Source organism: Thermobia domestica, chromosome 4 (genome assembly GCF_964235325.1).
Source record: "Thermobia domestica chromosome 4, izTheDome1.hap1.1, whole genome shotgun sequence".
NCBI lineage: Eukaryota > Metazoa > Arthropoda > Insecta > Zygentoma > Lepismatidae > Thermobia > Thermobia domestica.
Window position 1 is genome coordinate 7856724 of NC_137457.1, and position 18598 is coordinate 7875321.

The 18598-nt window shown below is 33.6% G+C and overlaps 1 protein-coding gene across 40 annotated transcripts in view; it reads left to right on the forward strand.

The window, feature by feature from the left end:
- LOC145683699 (uncharacterized) overlaps positions 1–18598 on the forward strand; it is a 606036-nt gene that overhangs the window by 443778 nt on the left and 143660 nt on the right. For 26 of the 40 annotated variants that reach the window (XM_081755114.1, XM_081755113.1, XM_081755079.1 and 23 more), the window contains 5 exons: positions 2185–2226; positions 4302–4343; positions 5558–5593; positions 6833–6874; positions 8200–8241. The exons of 2 other annotated variants lie outside the window; for them this stretch is intronic. In XM_081755114.1, the coding sequence (XP_081611240.1) occupies positions 2185–2226; positions 4302–4343; positions 5558–5593; positions 6833–6874; positions 8200–8241 (204 nt within the window). The remainder of the gene's footprint in view (positions 1–2184; positions 2227–4301; positions 4344–5557; positions 5594–6832; positions 6875–8199; positions 8242–18598) is intronic. 12 more of the 40 variants (XM_081755081.1, XM_081755089.1, XM_081755092.1 and 9 more) reach the window with 6 other exon arrangements.

Below are 18598 nucleotides of genomic sequence, written 5' to 3' on the forward strand. Positions count from 1 at the left end.
TAAAATAATCTTTTTTTATAAGAAACGTTACTAATTTAAGACAATCTGAAGTAGAAACAGGAGTTATTGAAGAGTTGTTAAAATTATTTTTTCGAAATAAATCAAATGAAGTAGTTCTTCTCTTGTTCATACTATTATAATTTTATGGCTCATAAATATTTTCAAGAACATAATTTTATATGTTAATATAAATACAAATTTCGAATCGATATTACAAATAAAAGTTATGTCGATGTATTTCGAATTTGTCGTCAAAGTACCATAAGAATAAAGCTACAGTTCCAATTTGTTCAATTAAGGATCAACAACACTTCTTATGGGGCCACCCACACCAAGTGTAGTAGGTAGCATTAATTGTTAATATTGGTTTCTGCATTCAATTCTTACATAATTTAGTATTTTAAACGGTTTAGTTGATCTAATCATTATATCAATGTCTTCTGTAAGCTGCAATCTCAAAAGTTGATACAGCATAATAAATATAGAATCCCGGTTTACAGCTTTAACTAAGAATATCAACCATTTTCTTTTCTCTTAGTGGATTGTACCTCTAACCAGCTACTTTATAAAGACATTTTAGAAAAATAAATATCTTGCTTGTTGATTTGTTGGTAATCAATTTTTTTCTTCAAAATCTCAATACCACCCAAACAGTAATCTAACCCAGCGATCTACAATTTTAAGTATATTCAACTATTTATGTTAGGTTTACATTATTAATGAACCCTTTTGTTATCTCCTGGTTCAAATTATGATCGTTAGCTTTCTTTCATTATTTAATAAGGGTCAATTTATTTACAAGGCGTTCTATTGAATAAACCTTCAAGTTAAACTCCCGTCAATAACTTCAACTATTGATATTTGAGCCACAGATTGATTTAGGCTAATTAAGTTTTCGCTTTTAAATATTTCAATTAATTTTTCAACATGAAATTTTAACTTTTCATTTCTATAATTTCGTGATATAATTTTCTTAACTTTTGTCAATTTATTTCACCATAATGGGATTTATTTTACCTACATAGATTTGTGCATAGATTTGTTTTCTATTAAGTTATAATAATAGTGTACTCTGTGCGTAAATACTTATTTTTTACGCATTACTTTGTTTCGTATTTTGTATTCGGTTTCATCAATACCGTATATCTCTTCTGTTGTTCAGGTATGTGTTTTCTTAAGTTTAACTCTTTAACGAATCCACTGTATCTATTTTTATTGTAGACATTTATGCCATTTTTTCTCAACTTATTTTCTACAAGGAATAATACTACATATAAGAAAGCCCGGATACCGTATTTAATGTAATTAATTATGTCAATTTTCTTGCACCGATCATACTCTTGCACTCAATTTTCTTGCTTATCGTTCTTGTCATACCTGTTAAATTAATTATTTGTGAAATTTGTCTCTCTGGTTCAATTTCTAAAAAGTGCTTTTCCCCACCAAGAGTTACGACAAACATTTAATCACTACCATTTCTTTAAGAAAGCATTTTACAAATCTGACGATTTTTCACTAAAAGAATATATTAATTAATACATTCGGGCTAAATGTGTTAAGATCAATATCTTTTACTGATATGAAGGTTTAGCTTTGAGTTATTATTTTGCCTTGTATAACAATAAAAAATTACTTCATCGCTACATAATATTTATACAGATAAAACAGAAAATACTTTGTATTAATTGAATATGTATAGATAAGTCAATAATACTGATTGTGATTGACAAGATTCAACATGATATTTGGTCGTGTACTAGTGGTTTATGATCTTTGCTAATAGTAATTCTATAATCTTGATAATCTTCGTAGGTTCCTTAATAATATTAATTAAATTTCACGGTGCTTGATAGAACATTCCTTGCCTAACACAAGGTTTACATTCTTATGAATATAAAGAATGTAAAAAATAAATTTACTTCAACCGTCTTAATCTTTTTACAGACATCCGTATACATATGCAATAACATAATAAGAAGCACAATGACTATCCTAGCTTCACTTTCTTTGTTAGTTTCATCAAGAGCAATAGTTAAACCTCTACCGAATTTGACGTTGTGTATCTATGCATTTAATATTTTACTCAGATAATACAGCAAGTTGCTAAAATTTCCTTAACAAATTAACACCGTTATAAATAATTATAATGAAATTACCCGAAGGTAATGCAATATTGTTTTTAAGGCTCAACCACTCCACAACCAAGTTTACCTCCAGCTGAACAAGGTAAGCAAAATTTAAATAGTTTCGTTAAATTAAGTATTTCATTGTCGTCTATCTACTCAAAAAATACTTCCTTTTTTCTTAGTTGGATACTAAATAATTTAATATCTCTTAGTCGTATTGCTATCTACATTATAACATAAGAGAATTTCCGTTCTTTCTTTATCAATAATAGTGATTCAAATATCTTTTACACGTTTTACTTTCATTATATTTCATATGTACCAATGTACGGCGGGGGACACTTCTAAATGGTACAGCCATATGGAGATTTACGGCTAAGGTGTACCATTTAGAAGTGTCCCCCGCTGTAAAAATCAACATATGTCTTCAGTGAACGTGAATTTATCGAAGATGGGAACAAATAAGAAATATAGTTTCTCTAAGTGACTAGGTGCCCAGTTTTATCATTTGTGAATAGTTTTGTTTAGTTTTCCTCGTTTTATATGGAAGAATGCCTCAATTTCGTTGTCAGATTTTACTATGTGTTGCATATTAAATAACGACACATTTCATATATTTAATGTTATGGAGAAATATATTATTTAAGATAACAACATTCATGAAATCCCCATTTTAGTAATCCCCATTTTAGTATTTAGAAATGAAAGTAGGGATATCTATATGTAATGCAACACAGTTTAATGTTGTAGAAATATTGATTGTAGTATACATTAGTGAACCCAAAAGAAGACTGCTTATTATATTGAATGTATCTATTTAAAAACACACAACACTTTCTAACGAATCTCTTTCGCTGAATGAAGAAAGTAAAATTTTCAAGTAGTCATAACTTTTCTTTCCCATTGAAGTCTAATAAACAAATGAGGCACTGGAGTGGTCCTCCCAGTTTCACGTCAATATTATGCATAATGCCGCTTCTTCATCCAATATTAGTTACCATCACAGCAGATTAGAACAAGATCATTTCAGTCCAAGCATTTTTTAATTAAATGAAAAGGCATAAATTCTTAAATATATTTGCAGATCCATTTCTAGGCGTTGCAGGTTCAATAAACTGATTATCAGTTTCTTGAAGTGAGGCTAAATGATATATTCGTACTCAACGGTACTTTATATTCTATATATTTTCTTATACTAGAATTTCATCTTTATTATTATCAAAGTATCGCTTTATGTTATATTTCAAATCTATTTTGTGCTGATCATCTATTTTTCTGCATTTCTATTCTACTAGTTCTTTTGTTTATAACCGAGGACATGTCCAATCCTGTAATTAAACCAATGCATTATCAGGCACTGAAAGCAAATGCTGTGGCCACTGCATCCGACAAACTGAGTCGATCATCTGCTTAAGCTATGGCATTCACTTTAAATCGCATTTGAGATTACTCTGGTAAACATCATACTTATACGTTTCCTTCAGTGTTGTTTTTAACATTGGCTGTGTCCTCTTCTTCTAGTCAAATCTCAGAAAGTGTAGTGTCATCTTGGTACAGAACAGTAGCAAATTCAGCGTCCGGTTTCTTTCTCTCTTCCTTTATCCTAATTCTTGTACTTTCCTTCCAGTTTGCGATGCTCATGAAACAAATTCTGATCTTCCTTTGGCGATGAAGAAATTTTTGTTTACTAATAAGTAAACAATATTTTGTATAAGGTGATCCAAAATGCGTGTTTTTGAAAAATTTACGAAATGTCTTCAACGCATAAACTGAAGGTAATATCCTATTTTGATTTACTTTTCTTCTATATATTGTTATATGTCTACGAAAAATATACCGCAATATTATAACTATAAGAAGTAAATTATATTATATAGAGGATGTTTCAAAAGTGTAAGATTTCTGACAATTTGACGAAAATTTGACCTCGATGGGCGAACTGAAGATATCATCCTGTGTGAAGAAAATTAAGCAGTTTCGATAGACGGTGCAACTTTCCACACTATATGAATTCGATTTGGAAAAAATATTGTGTCTCGACCCACTGTATTGTAAAAACAAATTCTGCATTGGGCACACTCCATGTTGTAATATATCTACTATTAGCAAATTAAACTTATATAAAAATATCAAGTATTAGTACAAATACTCCAAAAGAAATATTGTTATTTTAAGGGTCAACAACTCCTACATCCGGTATTCTTACACCTGGAGAAGGTAAGGTTTCCTTTATAATATTAAATGTGAATGTCCACTCATTTGACTAATGCATTTCAATCAATTTGATACTTCCGACAGAAAAATTTTAAAATTCCAGAATAACGAAATGTGTAGTTTCGTTCTTGAATAATCTTAATCAGTGTAATATTCTGAGGGGAAGTGTTAATATTAATGGATCATAAATTCTTGAGTATCACATCATTGAGAATAGATAGTTAACTTTAATCTTAAACTTCAAGATAGATTGAAAAGTACCTTTCTTTGTATTTTTTTTACACCACATAAATTTCTGTGAGATTTGCCCCTATATGCATCAATGTTAATACTCAGAACACATACGAAAGTATTACTCTGTAACACCTGTATATATAAGCATAATGTATTATTTCATTTATTTAGTGTATGTTTTAGTTAAGAAACAACCCATGTTCAAGAAGCCATAATTGAGATATATTATGAAAGTGAACTTCGACGAAATATCAAAATTCAGTAATCTATCAAAAAGATTAACCTATAAAATCATATTCACATATATTCATTTTTTCTCTCAAATAACTATAGATTACGATATTTTAAATATTGATTCACTTCTACAATGATTAAGATGAAGAAAGTTATATGGCGATAGTATGTTTCTGGATTCCTCCCCATGAACATAAAGTTAACATCTCCATTCATTACAGTACTTTCTTTCTTTCACTATCTCTTTCAAATATTGAAGTTATACATACAATATTTTCTTTCGTTGTTAGTTTTTTTCCCTCTACGATCATGAAAGCAATGATAAGTGCAGATAATAGTAATTGTGTAGAATCTTTACGTAGAGACTGCAAAGATTTTTCTTATGTATATGAAGGTTGAAAATGTATTCCCAACGTTAAAAAAGGCATGTGAATGACAATTTATTTGTCGATATTATCCAATTGATTACTATTTATATCAAGCAAAGTATCATCTCGAAACAAGTTATCTAATTTCTTTTAAGAGTTGCAATCTGATGCTAACTAAACAAAAGGAAGAAATCATGGAACAAATACAGAATAAATCTCTCTGGACACAAGAAATCTCTCCGGTTTCATATTGCTTAAGTTTCGGAAATTATAATGGGTAGATATCCTTGAAGTCAATGTTTTGGAGAATGTTAAATGTAGATACATATTACATTACAAAAATCGATATACACAATTTTTAGCAAAAATTACTTATTTAAGGGTTCAGCACGCAGCCGCCTGTATCACCTCCAGAAGGTAAGGCAACCATTATTTAGGTTATTTATTACTCCATAATAATTTTGTATACAATGTCTCTTAAATCACATTGACAGAAAGTTACCAATTAATTACTCTAACAGTTCAATTAAACAAATCTTAGCAATACTGTTTGTATTGACAATATTGGCTATCTCTATATTGGTAGAGCTCGGCCATCTCCATACGCATTCAAACTACCAATTTGATTTTCCATTATTTATTTCGTATTTCATTAATGTTTCGTGTCACCTGAAGTCTAGAAAGAGTGAACAAATTTTCTTCGAAAGACGTTATGTGAGTAAATTTAGTGAAACTATAGATAAAATGAGAATATAATTTTGAGAATCATATATTGAGGATCTTTTTGTGTACAGCTGAAGGTGATCACTCTATTAGATTCGTAAGTTTACAAACTAAGAAAAATTCATACAAGTTTGTCAATAATGAGAATCATTCCAAAAATACTGTATTTTACGTTTTGTAAAACCGGTGAGAAAATATGAACTAACTACCAATATTCAGATTCAAAAATCTACAATCAGTGCTTCAATAATTATAGACAGGCACTTGTATTCTGTAGAACGATATGTTCTTAAATCAAACTTTAAATCAAAAGTTATAAAAAATATATTGCAGATCATATGTTCTCATAAAAACGTTCATGATTCTTTGGTGAACGACTAAAGAACACACCTTATCAGTTCTCTAGTTTCTTTGTGTCAATACTTGATTCATGTCATTCTATTGTGTAGGAGATACATAATTTCTTAAGAACAAACATTGGTGAATCCCATTTTTATTGAAGTACGATGAACACTCCTGTCAAACTTACATGCCAAGTGATACTTAGGCCGCTAAAATCAAAAATATGGGGAATATAATTGTGATAATTTATTTAATCATTTCATTTAAAACACTATTTCTCGACTATCTAATATCATATCACAAAATTATATTCAAATCAGCTATTTACAGGGGTGTAATTTTACATATATTGAACGATTATTAATTTAAACACATAAAGCACAAAATACCGAAGTGGGAATCAAAGAAGGGAACTCTTTACGAAGTTACATAATATATTAACCTTTTCAATTCTGAAATTTCATATTCATTAATTTTGGTAAATATATGATATTCAAAAGACCCACGTTAGTAAGATAAATTTTCAATGCAACAGCGATTAGAGAAATTTTGTTTTGCTACAGTTAGGATTGCTTCCTTTTTCTTTGCAAGGATCTAGTACGCCTTCTTCAGGAATAACACCAGGAGGAGTAGGTAAGGACTTGAACACGATTTATACATTATTATTTTCGTATAAAATTATATCAGGAGATATTTGTCGTAATCTTAAAATGATTTAACAAGGAACAGTCGAGTATTGTTTTGTCACGAGAATGGTCGACAGGTGAGCACAGCCCTCATCTACAATACAAAAGTTTCCATAGCCGTTTATGACTCGTATGTGGAATTTATTTTGAACACATTTAAAACGTTTCAACACTTTTGAATACGTTCAAATTTAAATTTATTATTATTATTATTATTATTATTATTATTATTATTATTATTATTATTATTACAAATCAAATGACAAAGATATTGTCATGTGTTATTAAAATTTTATTAATTTTTATTATCAAAGACATTTTCTTCAAATCAATTTGTGTTATCCCACAAGTAGTACATTTTGTTTATTTTCGTTATTATGTGAAATTACACGTTTTACATATTACTATAATTAGATATGTTTTTTGGACTATTTTTATGTTCATACTATTGGAATTTGAAAATTGAACTTTCTAATGAAATGAAGGCTATAAATATCTTAGGGTAAACGCTAAACGATTATCTTTCAAGACATACGTATTTCGATAAGACACTATTCTACTCCATGTCTTCATTGCTGTCTTGATATCACGCATTATATTTTCAGCAAATGCACGTAGTGTGTTGTTCACAGATTCCTACTTCACAGGTAACTCATCACATAGTGGCTTTAATGGTTTTCCGCAAACCACAGTTGACTGTGTTCTTTTTTGTTGTCCGTAATCTTTGTAAAATACAACATGACGTCGGTCGAGAGTTGAGCATGGAGCTCAAAAATTATATATAGTCACATACAAAACGCCAGTTTTGTTTCAACTAAAGAGAGCATATGTTCAAGCTTGACTCTCACACACCACACACATCGAGAAAAGCTAGATGGAGCTACAGGTCTGTGAGCCTAGAACGACGGCATTTAAATAAACCCATTAACAATTGTGAGCGCCGCGCTCACCTGTTGATCGTTTGCGGATTAAACGAACGGAGAAAATTTCATTTAATCTTAAGGTTCATACATTCTGTTGACTAACTACAAGTTATAGTTTCTAATTGAATGAAACATGTGATCGTAATAGTCGAAAATGACAATTATAACACACAATAATTTTACAAAAATAACATTTATGCATTTTTAATATTAAAGATGAGTTACTGGTGACTAGAAAGATCAAACAATATTTTTCTACAAACTTTGTAGGTAATAGTATGCATTTGTCTTTATAACTCTTACTCCAAATATGTTGTATGAAATCAGTTTTGTGTTTCTGTCTGTCAAGGATCTACAATAACACCTTTAGTTCTGACGCCTGCTGAAGAAGGTAAGTACAAACATATAAGTTAATATTTATTTTCTGATATAGTATTTGTAAAAAAGTGAGTAATTAGGAACAACTATTATGAACTATAACATTATTTTCTTTTTAGGTCGTTGGAGTGAAAGTAGTTGATAATATATACCATTCCAGTCTCATTACTGTACTTGTAATTTAATGTAAATAAGTAATATTATTAATATTCTAGGATGTTAAATATCTACAATTCTCACACAGAATACCAAATTTCGACCTGTTACGAAACTTTGTAGTTTCAATAACAAGGTGCACGAAATTAATACACTGTAAACATATTTCTAGATAATTTTGACGTATAGTATTTTCATGCGCGCTCAGTACGCCAACACAATGGCTAATAGAGAATTAAAATTATTATGACGTTACAAAGTTTTCAGCAAACAATTCTTCCATACAACTTATCTATAAATATTACTCTTTGTTTCTTAAAAATAGGAGGTTCATCTTTTACCTTATGATACACTATAACCTTGAACAAAATTAACAAGAAACTTGTGGATACCTGGCGTTACATACTTTTTATCTTTTCTATGGCATCTATGATATCCATTAACTTACTTTGTTTTTATATCAGTAATTTGAATAACTTCAATTTTTAACACAAACAATATTTTGTACGTCTTCATAATATATTTTACCCTCATCGTTATAGTATTTGTTTAGTTTAAAATATAATTTTCTGCAACACGTACATTCTTTGAGGTAGGAATTACTGTTTTATTCAGGAAATATCAAATTCATTGTTATACTCATCGTAGAATTTTCTCATAATTTATTCTAGATTTTTTAATAAATTTTCACGCATTCATATCTAATATATATGACTGTATCTTTCTGTATAGTTCTTCGAAAAATATCATTCTAAAGTATTTGTAACTCAAATATTTGAGACATCTCTCTCCTATTTATAAACATGAACAACGTTTTGACATGCATTAAGACATAGGTTTCCCATAGTTTGAGTTATTATCTATTGCATCAGTCCTTGTTTGTCAGTTCTAGAGCCTGAGTTATCCAATGATCATAATGTTTGCTGCATCCTTGTCACCTATGATGCTACTAAAGGTATTTAAAAACAATGGAGTTTATTTAAACTTCTGTATTGATCAATATGCGCAATATATCTTAACAACAATTCGGTTTTATATGCTCTAAATACTTTATTTTTACTATTTCATGATACGCAGAATATTCCACGATCAAAGCTGTGTTTTATTACATATTTTTGATTAGGAAAACATTACCACATCAAATACAAAATTTAATATCCACTAAATAAATTAATAATATTAATGTTATTTTCGATCTTCTCAAGAAAACAATACTTTGATTAATATATTCTAATACAAAATCATACAAATATGATATTAGTGCATTGATCACATTTAGCTTCATATTGTAAAATCAAAAACCATCATTAGATAATCATGAAGTTTAGCACGTAACCACAGGGAGAATTTGTTCTTCGTAAATCTAGTCAATATCAAGAAATATAATTCGAAGTTATGCTTTAAAATACACAAGAATATAAATACTACCAGATACTTATAAATTTAATTGAAAAACCAGAAAATACATTTTATTACGTAAATACAACATTTGAATACCTTTCGTCGTGTTGACTGCTCAGATGCGTAATGTACTCGCGTCACACAAGTTATGAACAGTAGCGAGTGGAATAAACATCAACCTAGGTAGGTACAGGTGTTCCCTATTTACCTGACGTACAATGCATAGCATTGCTGGAGTACCTTTCCCAAAATAGACCATTATGTACAATTATGATCAAGTATGAGAACGGAGTGGCCAGTATTCTCTCATTTCATTAGAATGTTTCTCTTACCCCACTCCAACAATATTAGCTTTGTAAATCCTCGCATTATTGTGCTGGAATATGCCATCGTTGACCCCCCCCCCATAAAAACATCTGAACCAATTCGTAGTTGGAGCTCATGTTCCCCAGACAACACGTATTGCTTTATCTCTACATTATACAGTCATTGTAATATTCCTGTCCATTTGGAGCAAAGCCGAATCAAAGACAAGCACCATACATATGGAAAAAATAACAGAAAAATAAAAAAAAATGACTGGTCACCTGTATCCCGATCAGAAAATATTGCTGCAAAACTGACGGAATTCGGAAATTCCTGATCAGCCAGCTCATCACACACCTATCAAGAATTTTAGACAATTCAATATTTATTCACAGGATAGGAACAATATAAATAAATATAATACAAATAAATACCCAAAATTTCAAATGGATAACAATTTTATTACAAGGTGTGAATATGTACTTATTCGTTAGAAAAATATATATACAGACAACAATGACCACAGTGATAATAAACGTTAAGAAATATTAATAAATAATGGAATAGAATTAGGAAAAGAAACAATACATAGCACGTCCAGAAAGTAAGTTCCGTTCCAATTTATCTCCGCTGCAGAGCTGCGATCGCAGTTCCGCACATGCGCGGTAGATGCTCTGTATCAAGGAGAAGAAACGTGCGCCATTTGGAGATCGCTGTCACTCACGTACGCTTTGTTGTGCTTGCTTACAATGTCGGTGTTGATTGAAAATCCCGCCGCTAGTGAAATCAGAGCGGTGATTCTGAATGCGAGGAAAGTGAAACCAAGTGAAATTTATCGGTAAATTTGCGATGTTTACTCGCTCTTGGTATGGAATATGGTATGCTTGGCGGTCAACACTTCAACAATGACGACGAGCTGAAAGAAACTGTTTCCAACTGGTTGAAGACACAGGCGGCAAACTTCTATGAAGAAGGTATACAAAACCTTGTGCGACGCTATGACGAATGCCTGCAAAATTTCGGCAGTTATGTGGAAAAGTAGTTGAAGAGTTGTACAATTTTGTGCAATAAATATTTTTTTCTGTATCTGCACACAATTTAATTTTATCACCAAACGGAACTTACTTTTTGGACGTGCCTCGTATATCGAAGGTTACTACCGATTAAATGCTGACTGTCCGAACATTTTCTAATCTCGATTTACAACAATAATATTTCGCTATTTGGACAAAATTCAAAATTTTGATTGACAACAGATTATTCGAGTTTCCAAAAATCCGGGCTCTAATTACCGAATAAATAGAAAATTCCAACAAATTCCTAAAGGATTTTCCTAAAGCAAATAATTTACAAAAGAAGTCTCCTCACACAATATACATTCAATTAATATTTAACATAAGCAAAAATTTAATAAAAAACTCTCCCTTACATTTTCCTTCAATTCCTTCAAATAATTCGACCACTAGACAAATTTAATTAATGTTTCGCATCAAATATACCTTTCAACGTATAATTATATCAGAATATCTTAATCCAATCATTATGTTCAGAACAATCGTAATCAAATTTACCTTCATTCAAAAAATCTCAAACTAACTGAATTGAAATATAATAATAAATGATTCTACACACACACACACACGCGCGCGCGCACGCACACACGCACACACACGCACACACACACACACACATATATATATATATATATATATAGGGCCATCCGGAAAGTGGTACCCGTTTGCGTCGCATGAAGCGGTGAGGGCTGTGATTAAATTTCTTAATGCACGAAAAGTTCGACATTGTGAAATGCATGGCCAACTAAAGGAGGTGTATGGAGACAATGTGATGGACGAGTCGTCTGTTCGGCGCTGGTGTCGCAAGTTCAACCTTGCGAGGGGGCGTACACAGGACGAGGAGCGTTCAGGGAGACCATCTGTCATTACAGACGAACTGCATGGTCAGTAGACGTCTGCGTGAGGAACGATCGGCGCGTCACAATTGATGAACTCTGTGAACATTTTCCCATTTTCATCTCTTTACGAAGCTTAAAGACTTTCTGGCGGGAGAAAGATTTGAAAGCGATGAACAACTTAAACGAGGCGTGACTACGTATTTTAATACGCTGGCGGCGGAGGACTATGACGCTGGAATACAAAAACTCGTCATACGTTATGACAAATGCCTCAATTTGCTCGGTGATTATGTGGAGAAGTAGTGTAAGGTATGTTCTTTCCAATAAAAATGTGTATATTTGTTAATATGTACTACTGTTTCTTTATTGCACAAACGGGTACCACTTCTCGGATGGCCCTCGTATATATATAGGGTGTCCCATAAGTCCGTTTAGATAGGTAATATCGGTAAATATTGAAGATACGAAAAACTGATAAGAGAGAAAATTCTGTTCGAAAGTATATGTTTTCAATTTAAAATTTTCGGAATTGGACCAACCGTTTGGGCTCTACACTGGTATAGCGCCCAATGGTAAATAGAAATGCAACGTTGGCACATCTTTGTTAGACAACAATGAAGGTATCTCACTGTGGTTTGAAGTATCCTGGACTAAGGAGAATAGAAGGGACGGCCACAATGAAGGATATGAAGAAGGATCACACATAAAGTCAAACTAGGACAGTAGCTTCGGCATCAGGAGGGAAAGATGGCATGTACGAAACAAAAATTGAATTGAATTTATTCATAGAAAATTGGTATTAATTGCTTAGTGATGTCAACGAGATGAGGCAAGAAGACAATTGAATAAAATTGGAAAGAGCCTAAGTGCCAAACCTCAAAAACCAGAGAAAAGTCGATAAACATGAGTTATCGTAATACAAATTAAACGAGTACTGTAACCATGCGAGTGCTTTAAAACAGGAGCAACAACTTTTAAGCTATAAGCTCCATACACACGTATTCTTCTTGGTACTAAGACAACTTTGAGCATATAATTTAATTCTATTTATTACGGCACTTAGATTCAGTCTCATTGTTCAATTGTTGTCTCGTCTAGAAACAGAAGCGCTACGACACAAATTAATTATCTCATACCCAGAGGCTGGTATAAGGGTAGCGTGCCTGCCTGGCACACGGTCGATGAAAGATCTTGACTGAGTTTTTTTCTGGCTTTCCTCAGTCCCTCGGGTTCATTCCGGGTAGGACCCTTTTTTAATTTAGGGCCACTTCCTCTTCTACCAGTTCTATACTCACCTAAAGTATCGATGTGATATTGGAGCAGAGGCCCGAGCTCTCTTTGTATCATTTTTTCTGAACAAATAAATAAAGAAATAAAGTTTTTAGGCTGATGAGCATCGTTATTCATTTTTAGGTCTTGTCTCTGCTCGTAGACATGTCGTCTCATCTTATTTCGTTGAATGATTGTCTAGTGTCATGTATGAATTTTCTAAACGAGACGAGACACGAGAATGTTCTGGCATCCTGAACAATACTACTTATGTCATTACAAAGGAATTTAAAAATGTAGATGTACCATCCCAACATTGGTCTGATGGGCGACAATGGCAGACAATCCTTGTTCCTTTGACAAATGAAAGATATCATTAGATGGGACTGCGCCAGTCACACAAGTGACACTACACGTAACCTAACTCATTTTCTTCAAGACACCTACCTGTTGGAAGATCCTGAATCTGGTTAAAGCAATGCTGCAACTATGCTCAACATAAAAGATGTTCGAAGTGATATCCATCTTGTGCAAAAATTGTCACCCAACGTAGGAAACTGACCCCAACTGACCGTTGCAAAATCTCAGTGGTAATAGCAGCGCAGGCCTTGCGAATATTGTCTTGTAGTGCAGTAATTGTACGCGGACGATCCTCTAAACATCCGATTTTAAATGGCCCCACAGAAAAAGTCAAATAATGTTAAATCAGGCAATCTTGGTTGCCAATCCACCGAACCTCGACGCCTGATCCAATGTACGCGAACTGCTGCATCCAACCGTTTGTCGAACGTTGACACTGAAGTACAGTGACGCACCATCGTGTTCGCAGTAAAATTGCTGGCGGTTTGCGAGACTCAAGTTGTCCAAATAAGATTCCAGTTAGGGATACGAGCGAGCTCCAGCATGAGTGAGTTTTCTTTGTAACTCCACTCGATTCGAAACAGACATCTTTGAACTCAACTCGAGAACTGGGCTCGGGAAATCTCCCCCAACTCGACTCGAACTTGGTTCGAGTTTCGATTCGAATCGAGCCAAATGGAGCTAAATCTTGTGTCTAGTTTTAAGTACTCTTTTCAAGTATCCTACATATATAATATATATACCAATGACACTACTACTATAACTTATTATTATTATTATTATTATTATTATTATTATTATTATTATTATTATTATTATTATTATTATTATTATTATTATTATTATTATTATTATTATTATTATTATAACACCGTATATAACTATGAAAATAGGCTGGTTGTATCTTAATGTTAAAACTAGTTACTGCCGATCTCGGTCGTCAAGCAGTCTTCAAGAGACTAGGACATCGTTCATGAGGTTCTGGGTTTGAGTTCCTGGGGAGCAAGTATTCTCGCTCGAGCCAAAAACTGTTAAAAGTTATAGTGAGCCGGCCAAACATGTTCAAAACTGCTCAGCCCGAGCCTAGGGTTGTTAACGGTTCGAGCAGCTCGGCTTACAGCTCATTCAATATCGAGCCGAACCGAGCCAACCGCTCACCTAACCGTCCAGGCTCGATCCGATGGCTCACTCGAGCCAGTTCGAGCAATTGGCTGAGTTGGGCCGAGTGAAACCGAACTTATGGACTCGTTTCAACGAAGTGGGATGAGTGTGCGCTCAGTTGAACCGAGCCGAGCCGGTTGACATCACTATAATGGTTGGGCTTTAGCTTGGGATCAAAAATTCGACAGTGCAGGTCTCAGACTTGATGGTAAGATCTACAGTATATACTTAAAATGATGCTCAGGATATTTCAGTCTGTCTTGTTATAAAAATCTATTGCAGTCTCGAGACGAGACGAAATGCGAGTAGTGTCCCTTCTCGTGAGCAACACTAAAAGTATTCCACATTACTGCTTACATTTCTCATGGCTTTCCCTTTCCACTAGAATCAGGCCATGACTCCAGAACGAGTAAAACGAGCTGAACGAGCGATCCATTTATCAAACTGGACTCAACTGAAAACTCGATTTCAAAAACATTGACTCGGCTCGGAACTCTACTCGAGAAAATTACCTTTGACTCGACTCGTGTCCATATCTAGTTTCAGTATTGCTTGTAGCACGTTCTGATAGGTTTCACCTGTTAATCTCTCCTCTAGGAACACAAAGCCTACCAAAACATTACCGTGAATTGCACACCACACATTTGTACGAGCGTCAACTATATTATGGGAAACTTCAACTAAATGAGAGTTGCCCAATATACGTAGTTATGTCTGTTAACAGTTTCATTAGGATGAAATGTGGCCTCATCGGAAAACATGATGTTAGTAACAAGGTTAGGTTGTTTATGCTGTGTGCATGTTAACGATTCACAAAACTCACGTCATCAGTTGCCATCATCTCCATGCAACAAGTGCACGAAATGTAACTTGAAGGGATGAAAATTACGCTTGAGCAAAATACTTTGGACAGACATTTGACTAGCATTACTCTCTTGGGATACATTTTGTATCGATCGCGTTGGACTGCACGTAAATTTAGCGAGAATGTCAATGAGTGTGCCATTGTCGGTTACGGATTGCGTTCTGCCAGAGGGAGGTCGTTCCAAGACACTGCCAGTCTCTTTGCAGCCTGTAAACGACTTGTCAGTCATTGTATGTGATGAAAATGGGTGCTGTGGATGTCGGTGATGAAACTGTTCCCCAGGCTAATGTATACTCAAACCGGATACGTAAAGACAATTGCCGCTTTATTTGCAGGTCCATAAATAGTCACTATTTTTCTTACACACGGGGACGAACGGACGCCAATACAACACACCACTTAAATGCAACACACAATTCAACACACAAAGGTACAAACAGAACTAAACGGAAAATGAAAGATGAAAGGCGTGTTGCTCGTCTTGAGTACGTGACACACTGCCACTCGGGCAAAATAGACATATCATTATACTATGCTCATTAAAGAAAATCGCTCAGTATCTCTTTCTGCAATACTTGACGGTTTCCTCCCTTCTGCTTCTGTCTACCTTTAACAAAATTTCCAATAAAGTAACGTACATTCTAACAGTTACTGTGTCTCAATTCAGGCATTCCGTTTTCCTTTCTACATTTATTTTATTTTGACTATTTTCCAGTTCCTATACAGTTTGCTGTAGCTCAGTCTGACCACGATATAAGCTAGTCATGCGATCATTGTTCAAGCATCGGTCAGAGCATTGGTTCAATTTTAAGCGCTCTCAAATCTGGTGACACTGATGTGAATTCAGCACCCTATTAAATTGCGTAACAGTGTTTTTGAATCAATACCCAATTCATGTTTTTCCATTTATTAAACTACTAGGTGACGAGCACTGGTACCCCTTGCATGAGTTGAGTTCCCTTAATATAATTTATTTGTCAAACGAAGAAGGATGGTATGCCATTGCACCCATCGGACGAATGCTGGAATGGTACATCACAAATAGTTGGCTTCTACACTTTTAAATCCCTTTACAATGACTTAAGTAGTATTGCTCACGAGGACAGAACATTCTCATGTATCGTCTCGTTTAGAGAACTCATACACGATACTAGACAATCATTCAAAGAAATGAGATGATGCAACAAGTTTACGAGAAGAGACAAGACCTGCAAATAAATAATGATGCTCACCAGTCGGGAAATTTTATTTATTTATTTGTTCAGGAAAATGACACAAGGAGAGATCTGGCGTATACGCAAAGGTCACACCGATACTTTAGTTGAGTTAGGACTGCTGCAAAAGGAATTAGACCAGGCCTGAGAAAAGGGACCATCCCAGCATGCAACTGGGGGTCTAAGAAAACCAGGAGAAACATTAGTCAGTATGGCCCGTGGGAGCAGGTTTCGTTCAAAGTTCCGACTACCCAAATATCGTTTGGCAGGCAGGTACGCTACCCCTACACCAACGTCTGGGTACGAGATAATTAATTTGTATCGTTTGAACTCGTCTGGAAACTAGCGCTTCTGTTTCTAGACGAGACAACAATTGAACAATGAGACTGGATCTAAGTGCCGTAATAAGTAGAATTAAATTATATCGTTCAAACTTGTCTTAGTACCATGCTGAATACGTGTGTAAGGACATTATAGCTTAAAAGTTGTTGCTTCTGTTTTAAAGCATTCACATGGTCGCAATACCCATTTAATTTGTATTACGATAACTCATGTTTATCGACTTTTCTCTGATTTTTGAGTTTTGGCACTTATACCATTTCTAATTTTATTCAATTGTCATCTTTTCCCATCTCGTTGACATCACTAAGCAATTAATACCAATTTTCCATGAATAAATTCATTTCATTTTTTTCGTACATGCCCTCTCCCCTTCTGATAGCGTGCCCCTGTCCTGGATTGACTTTATGTGTGATTCTTCTTCATATCCTTTATTGCGGCCCTCCCTTCTATTCTCCTTAGTCCAGGATACTTCAAACCACAGGCACTTACCTTCATTGTTGTCCAACAAAGATGCGGTAATATTGCATTTCTCTGTACCATTGGGCGCTATACCATTGTAGAGCCCAGACGTTTGGTTGGTCCAATTCCGAAAATTCCAACATTTTACATAGAAAATAAATACTTTCGAACAACATTGCTCTCTTGTCATTTTTTCGCATCTTCAACATTTACCAAGATGACCTTTGTAAACGGACTTATTAGACACCCTGTATATATACAGACTATACAAGATGATCGTAATCTCGTTTCTGTTTAGCTCTACACCTGCTCAAACTTTTCGGTTAGAAATGAAATAGGCAATTACTCAAGGTTATCGGAAAGCAACCAAAAAAGTTAGTTTAGTAAGCCAGAAATGCAAATTAAAAATTAAATTAACAATATTAAATGAATATTGAATTGTCTGACAAGAAACATCTGACATGCATGGCAAAATTCAATCCAACGAAATTTTCTTGGAGTGGGGGAAATCGCTAGTATTTCCAGAAATACTTTTTTTCTGTTTCATGATTTTTCCTTGCCTTTGAACAAAATACATAATATTATAAAACATCGAAAGAAAGATTATTTAAAATAAATTTCTTCCTTCAATTTATCGCGACTTTCAAATTGTTGTGAATATTTGTTTCTTTCTACCTTCTACACGTATGTAAACATCGGTCCAACATTTATATTGTGCAAATATGTTAGATAATACTATCAGTACCATCAACGTTTGAGCCCTTTTCTTAAATTTATATATTTATTCCGATTTTAAGATAAATAACACTGTATAGTTATTATTTGCTTTTCTCATGTTTTATTATAGCTTATCGTCTTATGATTTTATATTGTTCCTTACATATGCACAGTAAAAATAAGCATAAGTATTAAAATTCATGTTTCT